The sequence below is a fragment of the Bacidia gigantensis genome (assembly GCF_019456465.1).
Source record: "Bacidia gigantensis strain McMullin 20006 chromosome Unknown scaffold_268, whole genome shotgun sequence".
NCBI lineage: Eukaryota > Fungi > Ascomycota > Lecanoromycetes > Lecanorales > Ramalinaceae > Bacidia > Bacidia gigantensis.
This window is the reverse complement of record NW_025408614.1, coordinates 215,552-230,246: the sequence shown is the minus strand read 5'-3', so window position 1 is coordinate 230,246 and position 14,695 is coordinate 215,552. Positions and strand designations below refer to the sequence as shown.

At 50.0% G+C, this 14,695-nt stretch overlaps 5 protein-coding genes across 5 annotated transcripts; 3 read left to right on the top strand and 2 right to left on the bottom strand.

Moving 5' to 3' along the window:
• Positions 1-442: 442 nt before the first annotated feature.
• On the top strand, positions 443-2,681 carry KY384_008889 (uncharacterized protein; the record flags this gene model as incomplete). Its single annotated transcript, XM_044817376.1, has 3 exons — positions 443-512; positions 565-1,531; positions 1,580-2,681. 3 exons carry the CDS (start codon positions 443-445, stop codon positions 2,679-2,681), a joined length of 2,139 nt encoding a protein of 712 aa, XP_044664529.1.
• A 126-nt stretch (positions 2,682-2,807) lies between these two features.
• Positions 2,808-6,723, top strand: KY384_008888 (uncharacterized protein; the record flags this gene model as incomplete). Its single annotated transcript, XM_044817375.1, has 2 exons — positions 2,808-3,958; positions 4,104-6,723. 2 exons carry the CDS (start codon positions 2,808-2,810, stop codon positions 6,721-6,723), a joined length of 3,771 nt encoding a protein of 1,256 aa, XP_044664528.1.
• Positions 6,724-6,972: 249 nt separating this feature from the next.
• On the bottom strand, positions 6,973-9,513 carry KY384_008887 (uncharacterized protein; the record flags this gene model as incomplete). Its single annotated transcript, XM_044817374.1, has 1 exon — positions 6,973-9,513. The coding sequence occupies one exon, from the start codon at positions 9,511-9,513 to the stop codon at positions 6,973-6,975; it is 2,541 nt and encodes an 846-aa protein (XP_044664527.1).
• Positions 9,514-9,742: 229 nt separating this feature from the next.
• KY384_008886 (uncharacterized protein) lies at positions 9,743-11,363 on the bottom strand (the record flags this gene model as incomplete). The annotated part of the gene is made up of 3 exons (XM_044817373.1): positions 9,743-9,979; positions 10,018-11,225; positions 11,273-11,363. The coding sequence occupies 3 exons, from the start codon at positions 11,361-11,363 to the stop codon at positions 9,743-9,745; spliced, it is 1,536 nt and encodes a 511-aa protein (XP_044664526.1).
• Positions 11,364-12,917: 1,554 nt separating this feature from the next.
• Positions 12,918-14,586, top strand: KY384_008885 (uncharacterized protein; the record flags this gene model as incomplete). The annotated part of the gene is made up of 4 exons (XM_044817372.1): positions 12,918-13,079; positions 13,130-13,460; positions 13,512-13,740; positions 13,794-14,586. 4 exons carry the CDS (start codon positions 12,918-12,920, stop codon positions 14,584-14,586), a joined length of 1,515 nt encoding a protein of 504 aa, XP_044664525.1.
• Between the last annotated feature and the right edge of the window lie 109 nt (positions 14,587-14,695).

Here is a 14,695-nt window from a genome sequence, read left to right as displayed (position 1 = left end):
GCCCGCCTGTTCTCAGCTTCGAGGACGTATGAGCGAACGCATGGGACCGTGAATGATGGTCTGTCCTAAATGCGTGTGCTCAGGTCGGCATTGATGGAAAGGCTGGGCTTGTTAAGGGCCGGGTATCACGGTCAAACTCTGCATTGATGGACGCTTCCAGCCTGTCAGATTTTAGAGCCTTCGCTCTAAAGATCGCCGCCTCCTGCAGCTAAGCTATGGGCACTTGAAACAGGTCGAGAAAGGCTGAGCCGTTGCGTCGGGCTGAGCTATGTACTGCCACAGATTGCCATGTGAAGTCTAAAGCTTCGCTGTTGCGGAGCTGACCCTTTCGTATGGTTGCGAAGCTCACTATGACCATGTCAAAGAACCAGAACACCGCGCTTTACGCGCATCAACCTCGTCTAGTACTGGGCGTGTGTCTGTGGTGATCGCTGTCCATGCCATGGACCGTGTTGCGATTGCGGATCTAGAATTAGAGTTGGGCTGTCTGGAGGTAGCGGGGGAATCTTCTTGTAGGTCGCGATGCACCTCCTCAGGCTGCGACTTGTTTACTCACTGAACCAGCTCTAAGACAAGACCACGGCGATTCAGATATCTTCTTCGACGCGCCTCGAGACGTTACCTCTCGGCTCGAGCCTCCTTCGAAAACCAAATCGATCTATACATTTGGCATTGATGGTACCATAGCATGGGTCACACCAGCCGGAGAACTCCTACAGGTCGCAAGCTGTATCAAGAGCAGATTGATCGGAGTCGAGTACAAGAAGACCATCGAAAGAGGTGAAGGGTACAACGCAAGAGGAAAGCTTTTGGAGCGCGCTGTGGAAAGCGCGCACGGATCAGGATATGGAATTGGACTTTCTCTGGCGCAAGGTCTGGAACCTTACAGCGTGTGCTGGGTCCACAATCGCTGGCCAAGATTCAGTTTCAGATACAACGATCTAGACATCAGGCTTCAGTATTACGTTGAAGGCAATTCCGTCATCCAGCAATATCAGATCCGGAATGACGCCAAGGTACAGGCAGATTTACCATATTCGATCAGCTCCGACATCTGCTTTCGTGAGCACCGACCGGGGCGAAATCCTTTTCATGTTGTTCCCACAGAGAAAAGTCAGGAAAGGCTGCTGCTTTTTCAAAACTCCGAGGTCCTGGTCAGGAATACAAAGTTCAAGGCCCAGTATAGAACGACGACTTTCTTGAACACGCAAAGATTCTCGGCTTGGGCAGTCAATCCGGTCATTGAAGCTTCACAAGAAGATGATGAGGAGGAAGAGGACCTGTACCTAAAGGAGGTGGCTACAAAACAGCTGGCCAACACGATTTCCGCGGATGGAGGTTTGCTCAGGTATGATGACAATAGCTTAAGGCGTCAGTGTACGAGGTTCTATAACAGAGCGCCGGGACGCAAACAACCCGAAATGTACAGAAAGCACAATTTTGCACAATCTCGAAGCGTAATCACCATACCTGGAGAGTCTACGCAAGAGCTCTGCACCGTCCTGGAGGTCTCAGATCTACCGCTCATTAGGTTGGGGCTAAATTCATTTGTTATCAAATGGTGCTGACCAAACCGCAGTGATACTCCTACAGCTAACCTACAACGCCAGAAAGATAAAGAAGCGGAAACGCAGAAAGAAAAGATTACGGAGAAGGTAAACCACATGCAGAGAAGGCTGACTGCGAATGCCAATCACTCGGTCTTGACCTCACTTGATGCCGCCAATTCGCCGCAGATGCCGCAATTTACGGAGGCTGTTAGTTTTATCAACGAGCACCTTCGAATTGCTAAGGCTTGTACAAAAGTCGAGAGGCTAGGGGAGGCAAGATACCATTACTGGGTGGCTTGCCTGATTGCTGAGGTAGTCTACAACAAGAAGGCGATTCCGCTGAGCGACATTCGTTTTCAGTATGCTAAATTTCTCCATGAAAATGGTTGGCACGATGCTGCGTTGAAAATCATGCGAGATGTGTACCAATACCGGGACCTCGACGATATAATGAATCAAGATCCCAAGTCCCGAGAGCTTACGAGGGGTATCAGGTATCGTCTTGCTTCAATGTACCTTGAAGATGGCCTCCTTACGGAAGCTGGTGATATATTTGACGGCACCTGGTCGTATTTCAACAAGGATATGACCCCTCCCGATCTAAACTGCTACAGCTTCTTGGAGAGAGCAGCATGGACTCAGGTATGCCAAAACAAGCACGAGAAAGCATACGAAAGCTATTCTGTTTTATTAAATCAACGATCACTCCCTCGCCGAATAATGCTTTGCAACCTTGCATTCGTGAGGCGTAAAACAGGATATTTTCAAGAAGCTGAGTCACTATATCGAAGTGCTCTGCATTGTTCCGACAGCGGTACAACAAATGCCACAGATGATATGATCACTAGGAGTGGGCTTTTCGCTTGTCTGCGTGGATTAGGCAAACATGCAGAGTCGGATAGTGAGCTCAAGTCCCTCAGAGGATACGTCGACGTCAATTCTCGCATCACGCTTTCGCCAAGATTCGAGTCTCCTTTCGACAAAGCCGAATTCCAATTTACGATGACAAGGCACCTAGAAACGCTCTTGTCTGTGTACAGCATTCCAATACTCGGAGAGGATGGTACTTCTGGCAATGCATTCGTAGATGGTGACCCTCTCAAATGCATTAATGATTCCAGCGGTGCCTAGTAAGTAACGAGAGTCTGCCCTTGCGAGACAGGGACTAATTAATATAGTTGGCAATACCGATTTTTGGTCCAGTGCCAAAAAATACTGACTCGAATTCCCACGGCAAACCGGTCTCAAATTGATACCATGCACCGTATCCGTGCCGCTTGCGAAGGTCAACTTAAGTGGGCATTTCAGATCGCCGCACCGCTGGATCGATGGGACGATTACCAAGCCGTGGATGGGGCCCCTGAATCAAATGATGGAGAATCGCGACGCGAAGTTACATCGAAATCCAACCCGATTGATGTATCTTGCCAATTCCTCAAACTTAGTCTCTATTTCCATTCATGGAGAGATAAGTGGCCCTTTGTTCTAAAGTTACTCCATCTAAGGATGGACAATTGGCTGTCCTACTTAGTAAGCTCTCGGCACATGAATAATCTTTGGGTGGAGCGAGAAGACGTCGAGAGCTGGAAGGTAAAAGATACGACGTCCCATGACAGCGCATATGTATATGGCAAGCACCCTCGATACCACTTGTCGGACTCTGCGTTACTGTGGTTGGCTCTTTTGCAACTTGAGAAATTGATTGGGCTTATTGAAAATGAGATTCAGCTCTCCAATGGTCAATTTGAAGAAAACACTGAGATCATGATCAAAGACGTTCGACGAGACTTTAACAAGCATCGAGAGGCTCTCAATCTACGCAGGCTTCGGTCAGACATACTCAAAACTCACGGAATTTCAGTCGGCGAATTAGGGACCTCGACGGTGCAAGAAGTGCTAGCCCTCACTGGCGCTGGGGCGACTGGTGTCTCTGCCTCCGGGACACATAGAGCAAATGACTTTTCAGAGCAAACACAATCGCAGAGCGACCCGACAACGACAGGGAAAGCAAATATCCAGGCAGCGAAACCAGATGAGCGTGTTCAAAAAGTCATTGCGCTGGAAAGAGGAATTAAGGAACTCACCTTCGAAATAAAAGCGTATGATAATGCGACTATCGAAGCGGTTGTATTCGGAATATTTGACGGCCCTCAAGATAAAGCAGGAGAGGCCTGGCTCAACACTATGAAACTACAACAGAACAAGGACATTGAAACCATCGACGACCCATGCCACCTTGCATTAGCATCATGGGCTTCTAATTTCAACTATGCAATTTGTAAGTCAAATGGATCCTCCGTGACAGATGCTGCCTACCTGAGACTTTCGAACGCCCTGTTTGATTCAGGCGCTTTCGCAAGGGATATCAAAGCAGACAGGCTGGAGCAAACACGAGCATGGTCATCTAGGTCTTATGAGACCATTACTATTCTCGTTGCAAGTTTGTTTGAGGAATGTCGGCGCATGTTGTAAGTCGCAATTCCTCCTTATGCAAAGGCTCGAATTCGCCTTTCAAACCTTGATACCTTGACGCTAGCTAATATCTTGATATAGTCCTTATTCAGATAATCAGCAAAGCGAACGTCGTCAAAGCGCAAATGTTTTGCTGACCGGCTCACAAAAGCTACCGCTGCCACTCGCGAGTTCCGAGTCAAAATTTGAAAGTCGGACGGTGGCACCAGTGGTAGTGATACCCGAGATGTTGGACACGGCTTCGAGCAAGGACAGTCAAAATGCCATAAACACGAATTTTTTGCCAAGTTGGATGTATCACTATCCGGACTTCATTCATAATGATACCTTAGTCATTGATATTAGTAAGGAGCTAGAGCAGCTTGGATATGTCGAAAGCTTAAGGTCTGCTATCACCGCATGGAGAGATCAGAAAGAATTCAATCTTGATGGTTACTGGGACTTGCCATTTGCGCCATCTGTGATTGATTCGGGAATCAAAAAACCCACGAGCTCTGGAGACGGTTTAGCAGAACGTCAGATCGTGATAGATCATTGCTGGTATGGATGGTCGTTGCAAAAGCGGTTGCTTCAATCTCGGACCATCGATCAAGCCAAGAAACGACTGATTGAGTTGCCAAGTCAAAGCAAGGAAAGCCTCTTGGTGTGCTGGCTCACAGCCTCGGATCAAGAGAAACCATTCTTGCTTGATTTCATTCGTCGGCATGAGATGGCTGAGAATTTCTTTGGTGAACGTGCACATATGCTAGGTAATATTTGGGAAACAGAATTTCATATTGGGTTTTACCAGTTGGTGGATGTCGAAAGGGGGGATTATCCCAATGACGCTGTTCCACTCCATGGTCAGTCGTCTCGTACCAGAAGGATGCCAACCTTGACTACCACTTCGCATCGTCACGAAATCATGCCGGTTGCGATCAGTTTCCGGTTCGCCGGCGACCTTCGTGATCGCTTTTGGACATGCCATTTTCTTTCTTCAGTCGCAACTATCAGCGGATTTAGGGGCCTGGCCGAAGAACATGACCGGTCTATGGACTCAACTGAGGATTTCTACAAGGAAAAGCAGGGCCAAAGAAAGATCCTGGAGCTAGTCTATGTCGAACGTGCTCTTGGGGAAATGAAGCGAAGCATTGACGGGCTTTTAGCTGCATTTCAAAAAGAGTTGGCTGTACCTGAAACTAGAGACCCTCAAGGTGAGAGTTTCGAATTCATCTACGGTTATTCCAGCCTGCATTTAAAAGCCGGCGAGATACTTCGTGACATTTTGTCACAGTTGAACATGTCCATAAACGCCATCTCCGAGTGGGAGAGAAGGGAGGAGACCCGGGGGTTTCGTAGCCGATGGTCAGAAAAGGATGAAGAACGTCATGGTGAAAGATTGAAAGACCTCTCTAGAAAATGCAAACTTAACCTCCAGCAGCTCCGAGTACAGCAGAGCCGACTTCAGGAACAACGTGGCTTTGTTGAGCAGCGACATAACAATCTTGTTAGCTACATGCAACTCCGAGAGGCCCGTACGAGCACTCGATCAGCAGAGGACGTTCGCTTGTTTACCTACGTGACCATTATATTCTTACCTCTTTCATTCTCCTCGAGCCTGTTCAGTATGCAGGGCGCACCGGCGGGTCATACTATCTCGATCATGGCTCCAACTACCATTATCGCCCTCGCCGCTACGGTTCTTCTACTTTCGAATATGAAGTTGTTGGACCGAAATTGGAGTTTCTGGATGAATAGGCTCCATACCGATGCTCGGAAGAGAATGAAAGCTAGCAAGCATTCATGGGCTGTGCCTTGGAACAAAGTATCGAGAGAGCTTGATGAGGCAGCTCAGAGGAGACTTACTAAGTCAGACTATGAACGTCGCTTACCTGCCGAGAGCAAATGGTGGTACTTCTTATTCTGGGCATTCTATGCTGCCAAAGTACCCAGAACATTGGTAATGGAGGGTTACACGGCATGGCTGACCTACCCCGGATTCTCCTCAAATCGCCTTATACTTATTTGCAGGATCTTAGCTGCCCTCCTGTTCGCACCTATCTGTGCGTTGATATTCATCTGTCAAGTACTATTGACTGTAGGCTATGATACCTGCAACTTCCTTGCGACCATGGTGCTATGGGTACTAAGCCCAAGACAAGATGAGAAGAACGCAGCTACTCAGTGGAAGAAGAATTTTAGAAGTAGGAGACGACAAGCGCGGATAGAACGGCATGCAGAAGGCAAAGATGAAAAAGACAGAAAGGAAGAGAAGGGCAATGAGGTGCCAAAGAGAAGCGACACCGCCACCACAACAGCCAGACCCAGTCGTGTACAAGACGGGTTGGAGAAAGTTACAGATTGGCTTATCTCGCCTCCACGCCCGATTCGAGGTCATACTGCGAAATGGAGGCCTCGGAAGCCGGACGCGGCGAATGCAGGATCTGATTCGGCTGGCAGCTCGAGTGATGAGTCTGACGACGTCTCGTCTTTCTATAGCCATGAGTTGAACAGTGATGATGATGACAATTGGAATGGTAAGGCAGAAACACAGCAGCAGACTGACGAGACTGGCAATGGTGGTGAGGGCGAGGAAGACTCTTCTCCACCAGAGGCTAAGGAGCTGCAGAGGGAGATGAATGGGGCTGAGCTTGAGGACAGCCCGAAGAGAAGGAGGTGGAGAGGTATGTTCAAGAAGGAGAAGCCGGAAGAGCGTGTGTGATGTTGGCAGCGTTGTCAGACTCTGCAATGATCTGAAGTAAAGAACGAAAGAATTTAATAGGAGACGTTAACTATTCATATACCCACTTCTCCCGCTCTCCCAAACAAAGAAACTCCAAAGAAAGGTCCTCTCTCCTTTCCACCTTCGCGCTTCCAAAACAACAACTAATGCCCCTTCGCATCCTCACCCCCCCGAAAAAGAAAGACTTTCCCCCCTCCCTGCCCTTCTCATAAATCACTCACAAACCACTCACAAAACCAACCACCCAACCACCCCAACCAAAAACCCCACAACACCCCCATCAACCCTATGCGCAGCCCATCTCCCCACCCCGCCCGTGAAAGGCATAGCAGGCGTCATAGTCGCCGCAGCAGGCGCAGTTCCATTCGCCAACCCGGCTCCACAAATCCCTGTACCCCAGACCGCACCGGTGGGAATACCTGTCCCCGCCGTACCCACCGCCGTACCTGTGCCCATACCAGTACCAGTACCAGTACCTGGAGCGGTTGGGTTGGGAGCGGCGGTGGCGATGACGGTGCCATTGACCATATACCCCGTACAACTCACCGGCGTAGGCGCCGCATCCCCAGTCCCACTGCCATCAGTAGCGTCCGCAGGATTCATATTCTCCTCCGGCCCGCCCGCCGCGTCCGTCGGCGCGGGCATTCCTGCCATCCCAGCCCCACTCCCAGCCCCTGCTGAGTCAGAACCCTGCGTAGCGGCCTCAGGCCCCTGAATAGTCGACGTAACACCCACCGTTGGCGTATTAGATAGATATTCGGTCCTGGTGTTGAAGTCTGTGGCTGTGGAGCCAGATGTTACTGTTGCGTCCGCGCCACTACCAGCTGGAGATGAGGGAGGGGAGGCGGGGGAGGCGGGTAGGTTGGGCTCGTCTGGTGGGGGACCGATGGCTATGCCTTGGTTTTTACCCGGAGCGGGGGCGGAGGCGGAGGCGGATGCTGGTGATGGAGCTGTAGAGGAGGGAGCTGCTGCGCCTGGTGAAGATGGAGTTGGTGATGCAGGCGATGCTTGGCCTGGCGCGGGTTGTGCATCGACGGGGGCGGCTTTCGGCGCGCCGGGAGCTGGCGGGGAGGTTTGTGCTGCCGCGGCGCTTTGGCCAGACGCAATTGGTGCGGGTGGTGCAGCTCCTGGAGTGTCCGGAGATGGTGCCTGGGGCGGCGGCGCGACGACCGAGTTCGCAGGCACCGTCTGGATTGCCTGAACGACAGGCGTCGATTGGCCGGACAAGGTCGTGGTGATGGTTTTCCACTCGGTGGCTGTGTAGCCTACTGGTGCGATCTTTGTACTGAGGGAAATGCCGGTGGAGCAGTTCACGCTTACGACCTCGGTCTTCCATTCTGTGACGGTGGCGGGGACGACGGTGACGACTGGGCTGCTTGTTGTGATCACTGAGCTACCGGATGAGATCGTGGTTGATATCACTGTCAATGTTTTGGTAGTGAAATCGGTGATGATCTTGGTTTGTGGTGCTGTGATGATCGGTGCAACCGTTGTGTGCGTCTTTGTTGGCGACAGGGTTGTGATCAATGTGGTGTGTGTTGTGGCTTTGCCACCGGTGGTCACGGTGTCACATTTTGTTGAGACAGTCTTCGTTGCGTACTCCGTCTTTGTGGTTAGGATGCCAGAGTGAGTGGATACTGGAATTACAGTCGTGGTTGAGTTGGCAGCATATGTCTTCCCTGCGCTAGTGACAGAGCCACATTTTGTGCATGCTATTGTTTTCGTTGTATGCACCGTCACGGTGACTAGTGCGCCGCTGCGAATACCAGTCGCTAGAGCAGATGTGTGGTATGATGTCGACGAATACGTCTTGTTAGCAGAGGTATAAGTACTGATGCTCGATGACAAAGTGTGGACCATGTAGTCTACCACCGTGATCACTGGGGCTTTGTGCACGCTGGTGGGGGACAAACTCTGGACCACAGACGTCGTGGTTATTGCTTTGCCTGCAGAAGAGAATATACTCGTGACCGTGGATATAATCTTTGTAGAGAACTCGGTAACATTAACAGTCTGTGTGACGTTCGGTGGAATAGTATGAACCACATGATCTATCGTTGTAATGACTGGTTTCTGTTGGATGACAGTCGGAGAGAACGTCTGAACAAACGATTTGGATGTGACTAGAGTACCACCAGAAGAGAAAACAGTTACTGACGTCGAGATAATCTTGGTGGTGTAGATTGTGATGTTGGCAACCTTGATCTGGCTCGACGCAGGCGGAGGCACTTTTGGGGGTGGGCCTTTTGGCGCACCTGACTGTCCTGGAGGAGGTGGAGGCGTGGATGAGCCTGGAGGCGATTGAGCTGACTTGATACATTGAGTACATGGAACAGTCGTCGTTGTCGTCCTGCCTTCAGTCACCACGGTCACGGTTGTCATGGGCGTCGATATCGAGGAGCTTTTCACGGATCCTGAAGAACCTGGAGGCTTTTTTGGAGCAGAGGACGGCGGCGATGGTGGTACGGACGTCTTTGGTGGGCTACTTCCACTAGTTGGTGGAGAACAAGGCACACCACTAGTCAGAGTCAAAATTTTGCCTGAGCTTACCGATGTCATTGTTGTCGAGCATTGTGAAGTGACCTTCGACGAGGATTGTGGAGGACCCGGTACAACAGTTGTCACAGTTTTACCTGAAGTGGTAATAACTGTCGTAGTGGAAGACATGGAACTGATCACCAGACTACTATTTGGAGGAACAACGGGCTTCGTATTCGGGGGCAAAATTGATGGGGGAGGCGCACAAGGTCCTGTCCCCGTTGTAACCATGGTGCTTCCACTTGTTGTGATCGTGCAGACAGTTGATGGTGGTGAAGAAGCCGGCGGCGAAGAGATTGGGGGCGAGCATGGGCCAGTCCCTGTCGTTACCGTTGTGCTGCCACTAGTCATGATTGTGCATACTGTGCTTGGAGGTGGTGGTGCCTTTGACAAGCTGCTTGACGGTGGCGTACCTGGTGTTGAACAAGGAACGGTCCCAGTCGTGATCCTCGTACTTCCACTAGTCACGATTGTGCAGATAGTGGAAGACTTGCTCGTACTCGGAGGCGAAAGAGTATGAGAAGACGTGCTTGGCGGTGGCGGAGTTAAGCAAGGCGTAGTGCCTGTTACCAAAGTGGTCTTTGAGCCTGACGTGATTGTGCAGACGGTAGTCTTGCCGGAGCTGTGCGATGACGAACATGGCACTGTCGTCACGACTGTCCTGCCGCTCGTAGTGATGGTTTTGACCGTTGAAGAGCTACTATGAGAAGAGCTTGAGCAAGGCACGGTTGTTACGATAGTCTTACCACTTGTCGTAATAGTCTTGACGGTCGAAGAGCTACTACGAGAAGAGCTCGAGCACGGTACAGTCGTTACGACTGTCTTACCACTTGTCGTGATAGTCTTGACGGTTGAAGAAGTGCTGTGAGAAGAGCTAGAGCATGGCACGGTTGTCACAACAGTTTTGCCATTAGTGGTAATCGTTTTGACGGTTGAGGAGCTTTGATGGGATGAACCCGATGTCTTTGAAGCCGAGGTCGACTTGGCTGAGGACCCGCTCTTACTCGAACCGTGCAAAGTGGACTGATCAACACCGGATGCAGGTTTGCTGCTAGATGCAGGAGGAGCCGATGATGCTGGCTTGTTAGAGGAAGCTGGTGGAGCAGAAGATGCTGGCGTCGGAGCTTGTGATTCGGAAGTGTGTCTCGGATTCAAGCTCATGCTCTGCGAAGCAGTAGAAGTGAGGCTGGTAGCGCTGCTAGGAAGCGTTTTATTTTCCCGCTTGATGCTTTGAAAAGAGCCAGTCTTGTCACCATATGTGTACCATTGCGCTGGGAACATATTGCTAATCTTGACGCTCTTAACGTAGAAAGAATACCCGTCCGCGGGTGGAGGGATTGGTGTTTTGCCGCCACCCCAAGAGTTGTAGGCGTCAGGGTCACCAGCATCCCACAAGCTCAGGCTTACCTTCATAGGGCTTTGAGGGTATTGATTCTGTGTCCCGACGCAATCGGAAGCTTTCAAAGTGCGGACAACTTTGCCATCGATCTCCCAATTCAAGCGTTCTTGGTTCCAATCAAAGGAATAGGTACGGAAGTTTTTGAAAGGGCTAGCAACTCCAGGTGAAGTTGAATGATTGTAGTTTCCTGTAACGCCTCTTCCAAACCAATTTGTTTGCACGATATTGTCATAGGAGCCTCGCCATTCCCAGTCAATCTCATCAAGATCATCAGACAAGAGAATGACGCTGGTGACTATGCCCGGACCTGGAGCCGCTTGGACGACTGCGTCTACTCTGCCGAATAGAAAGGTGAAGTCGGTCGCCATGAGAGGCGCATCGTGCTTCTTGAGAAACTCAAGTTCAGCCCCATTTTTCCTGTTCTTGGTGTTGTAGGTGACAACCGTCTGATCGGCGTAGGTCCAGTCAGACGGTTTAGTCGTCAGGGTAGTGAAATCGATAAAGTAGGAGGATGTGCCGAGACCCTTGTCGGGAGGGCAGGTGTCTGCAGCAGTCAGTGGCATTCTCTTAGACTTGATGCTCAAAGCTTACTCTTCGTTGGATCGCACTTCGTCGATACCTGTGCGAATGTAGAAGATGCAAGTGCAGCAGCCGCGAAGGCTGCCGCTAGTCTTAGGACCATTGTGGAATGTGTGTGACTGTCTGAGGATGATGATGATTTCAGAATTTGTAGATGTTAGTAGATTTGATACTGCAAAAGCTTGGTCGCGTTTCGCAAACGGAAGCAAAACAAAGAAGATGTAATGTATTGTAAAAAGAAAGTAACTGCTGTTAAAAGCATAAGTTTTAAGAAGGTGAATGAGACCAGAGAGTCATAGAGAAGCACTTGATAGAGACTTCAGTCTGATATAGCTCGATGGAAATGATCTCGTATGGGAAATTGCTTGAACAAACCTTCTGTAGAGCGCATGGTAAAGGAACACTGGTAGACGACAACTTGACAAAGGAGTGTAATGAAGCGTGGTAGTTGGACCGAGGGAGAAAGGTCCATAGCCTTTCTACCGACAAAGCGAAGACTCAGGTGTATGATTGTCGTGTACTGTGTACTGGTCACACTATGCTAGATGCGGCGAAATCCATCATACAAAACTCCTCACAATTTGTGCACACTGAAAGAGCGTCTTTGTCGCATGATCACGGCGCTACGCCAAAGCCGGCGAACAGATGTTGGTGAGCCTCTGGAGCTGCCACAGCACATTCGCCTTAGGGAGGGCATGAATTTCAATTTGATTGACGCCCAACGTCGTTGGTGCACTGCATGTCGGGTCTGATTATGAGTGATGGATGGCAGACCACTAAGCATGCCAGAATTCTATATCAAGCGTGCTTGCCGAAGAATGTTAATAATTAAAGAGCCACAGCAAGTCATGCGGGGTATGATAGATGGTCCATGAATCTCGGAGGTTGATTCGTTGTCTTGTGTACATCAGAGTTGCAAGAAGCCGTTGTGGGTTCGAAGTGCTCGAAGTGCCATTCTGACCGAGCCTTTGAGATCATTCGAGTATGACTATTCATGTACGAACCAGGACGTTCCTTGCGAGTACACTAGCGTCGATCTCTCAAGTCACATGGAAGTTCTGGGTGGTATGAATTGAGCGATCTTCGGACAAGATGAGCTCGTCAACTTGCGCCAACCAGATCTTCGGAGTTTTGTCGATAAGTTTGTCCCCGATGTTCAAAAACAAACGAATAGGTGTTTGATGTTGGATTTCAGAGCCGGTAATGGACTACATGTCATCATAGTGTAGGCCACGCCTTCTTAGGAAGTATGTTGTGGCTCGAGCCGGTTTTGCCACACTACAAATAGTCAATTAGCGTTGATTCGTTGATCTTGTGATAGTGAATCTGATGCAACAGTCACAACCGTAGCTATGGAATTACCCATCTTACAATGAGCCTGCGTTTTGTTTAGGCTGCCGAACCACATGGCATTGTTGGCCCCGGCTAATGTGGGTGCTCTAGGGCTTATGAGTGAAGCCTTCATGCTCAGACTAACGCTAGTGCTGATGTGCATGGCAAGCGTGGTCAGCTGCAGAAGGCTGCTCTGGAATTCATTTCGTGATATAAGAATGCAGTTGCCGAATGATCATGGGAGAGAGAACAGCTTCAACGTTCTTCATTTCATGAAAGCACAAAATCACAAGACAGGACATTTCAGAAAGTTTGGCATAGCACAATGGCGATCAAAGTAGGAAGCGACGGCTCGACAATATCTGATGCAGAGAAACAGGCTCTGAAAGCAGCCCTCAGGGGTGACGTCCATTTCAGAGCTGGGGTTTCAACAGAGGATTACGATCAGCTTCTGAGGCGGTGGAACGAGGCTTTCACGGAGCAAGCTGTGCGTACAAGACTCTGCGTAGCCTTCTCGCACCTGACTCACCTGATTAGAACATTGTCGCCCTGGTTGAATCTGAGCAGGACGTGTCGGAATGCATCAAATTCGCGAAAGAGCACGACATCGACATCGCTGTTGCGGGAGGAAGACACTCTTATCATGGCTCAAGCTCTACCACCGGGATGGTGATTGGTGAGATTAAACAGCCACAGAATAGTACACGCTGTGCTGACGACTGTCAAGATTTGCGCAAGCTGAACAAAGTGACCATTGATAAAGCCTCGAAGACTGTGACTGGTGGTGGTGGTTGCGTAGCAGGCGATCTTGAGAAACCTGCCGAGGCGGAAGGCTTGTCGGTCGTATTTGGCGCGATCAATGAGACAGGTATGCTTCTGAAGCAGCTTTGAGTAAACAGCACCTGACTGAATTCGATAGGGATCGGGGGTCTAACAACCGGCGGCGGAGCAGGGTGGCTGACTGGACGACATGGCCTGACTATCGACAATCTACTCGCTGCACGCGTGGTCCTCGCTAATGGCGAGCTGGTAATTGCATCTGAACAGGAGAATGAGGACCTCTTCTGGGGCATTCGTGGAGGCGGCAGCAATTTCGGGATCTGCACAGAATTCACCTTCCGAGCGCACGATCAAGGTCTATGCTTTTTGTATGTTTACGTTGAAAGCCTAGGCTTGAAGAATGCTGACATAGCCCTGACAGCCAAATGCTCACGTTTGCCCCTGATAAGTTGAAGGACTGCATCTCGCTCATAGACAAGATTCACACAAACATGACTGAGCCGGCCAACGGAAGGTTCCAGCCCATGTTCGTGATGATGGCACCACCTGGGAAGCCTCATTGTCCTGGTTTCATGGTCTTCTACGACGGACCCGAGGAAGAAGCTCGCAAGATTGCAGAGCCAATGTACTCTCTAGGTCCTGTGAATACGATGGGTGGGGTTTGGCCTTATACTCAAGTGACTGGAATATACGGCATGATGAAAATGCAGGGCTTTGATCGATGGGGCAGTAGTTCCGTGCACCTAGATTATCCAGTCAATCAAGCAATCGTGCTTGGCTGCGTCGCAAGGTTTCAGGAGGCCGTTCAAAGACAAGGAGCCGACTTTGCACATTCGACCTTCATACTGGATCTCCGAGATTACAGGAAAGTGGCATCGGTATCATCGTCTGCCACGGCTTATGCTGGCCGATATACTGCCGCCATTCTCATCGCCGACTTCAGGTGGGATAAGCCAGAGCTTGATAAGACAGCCAGAGAAGAAGCCAAGAGTATCACCAACTACGCAAAGGAGCAGGTGAAGGAGCAGCGTATCTTTGCAAAGACTCAAGAGGATGGGCAAAGAGACTTGTCCAGCTTCTATCCTAATGTGTCTGCTGGGACTGAGAAAATCGAGAGCGTTTTTGGTTCGAATCTTCCGAGGTTGAAAGAGCTAAAGCAGAAGTACGATCGGGATTTCTTGTTCAACAAGTGGTATCCTATTGATCCTAATTGAGCTTGTACCTAGACTGGGCTTTGTACCCATAGGGAAAAGAATAGAGCACACATACCAGTAGGCATGATTTGATTCCACGGATCTGAGACCGAGGGGACCACCACCCGAG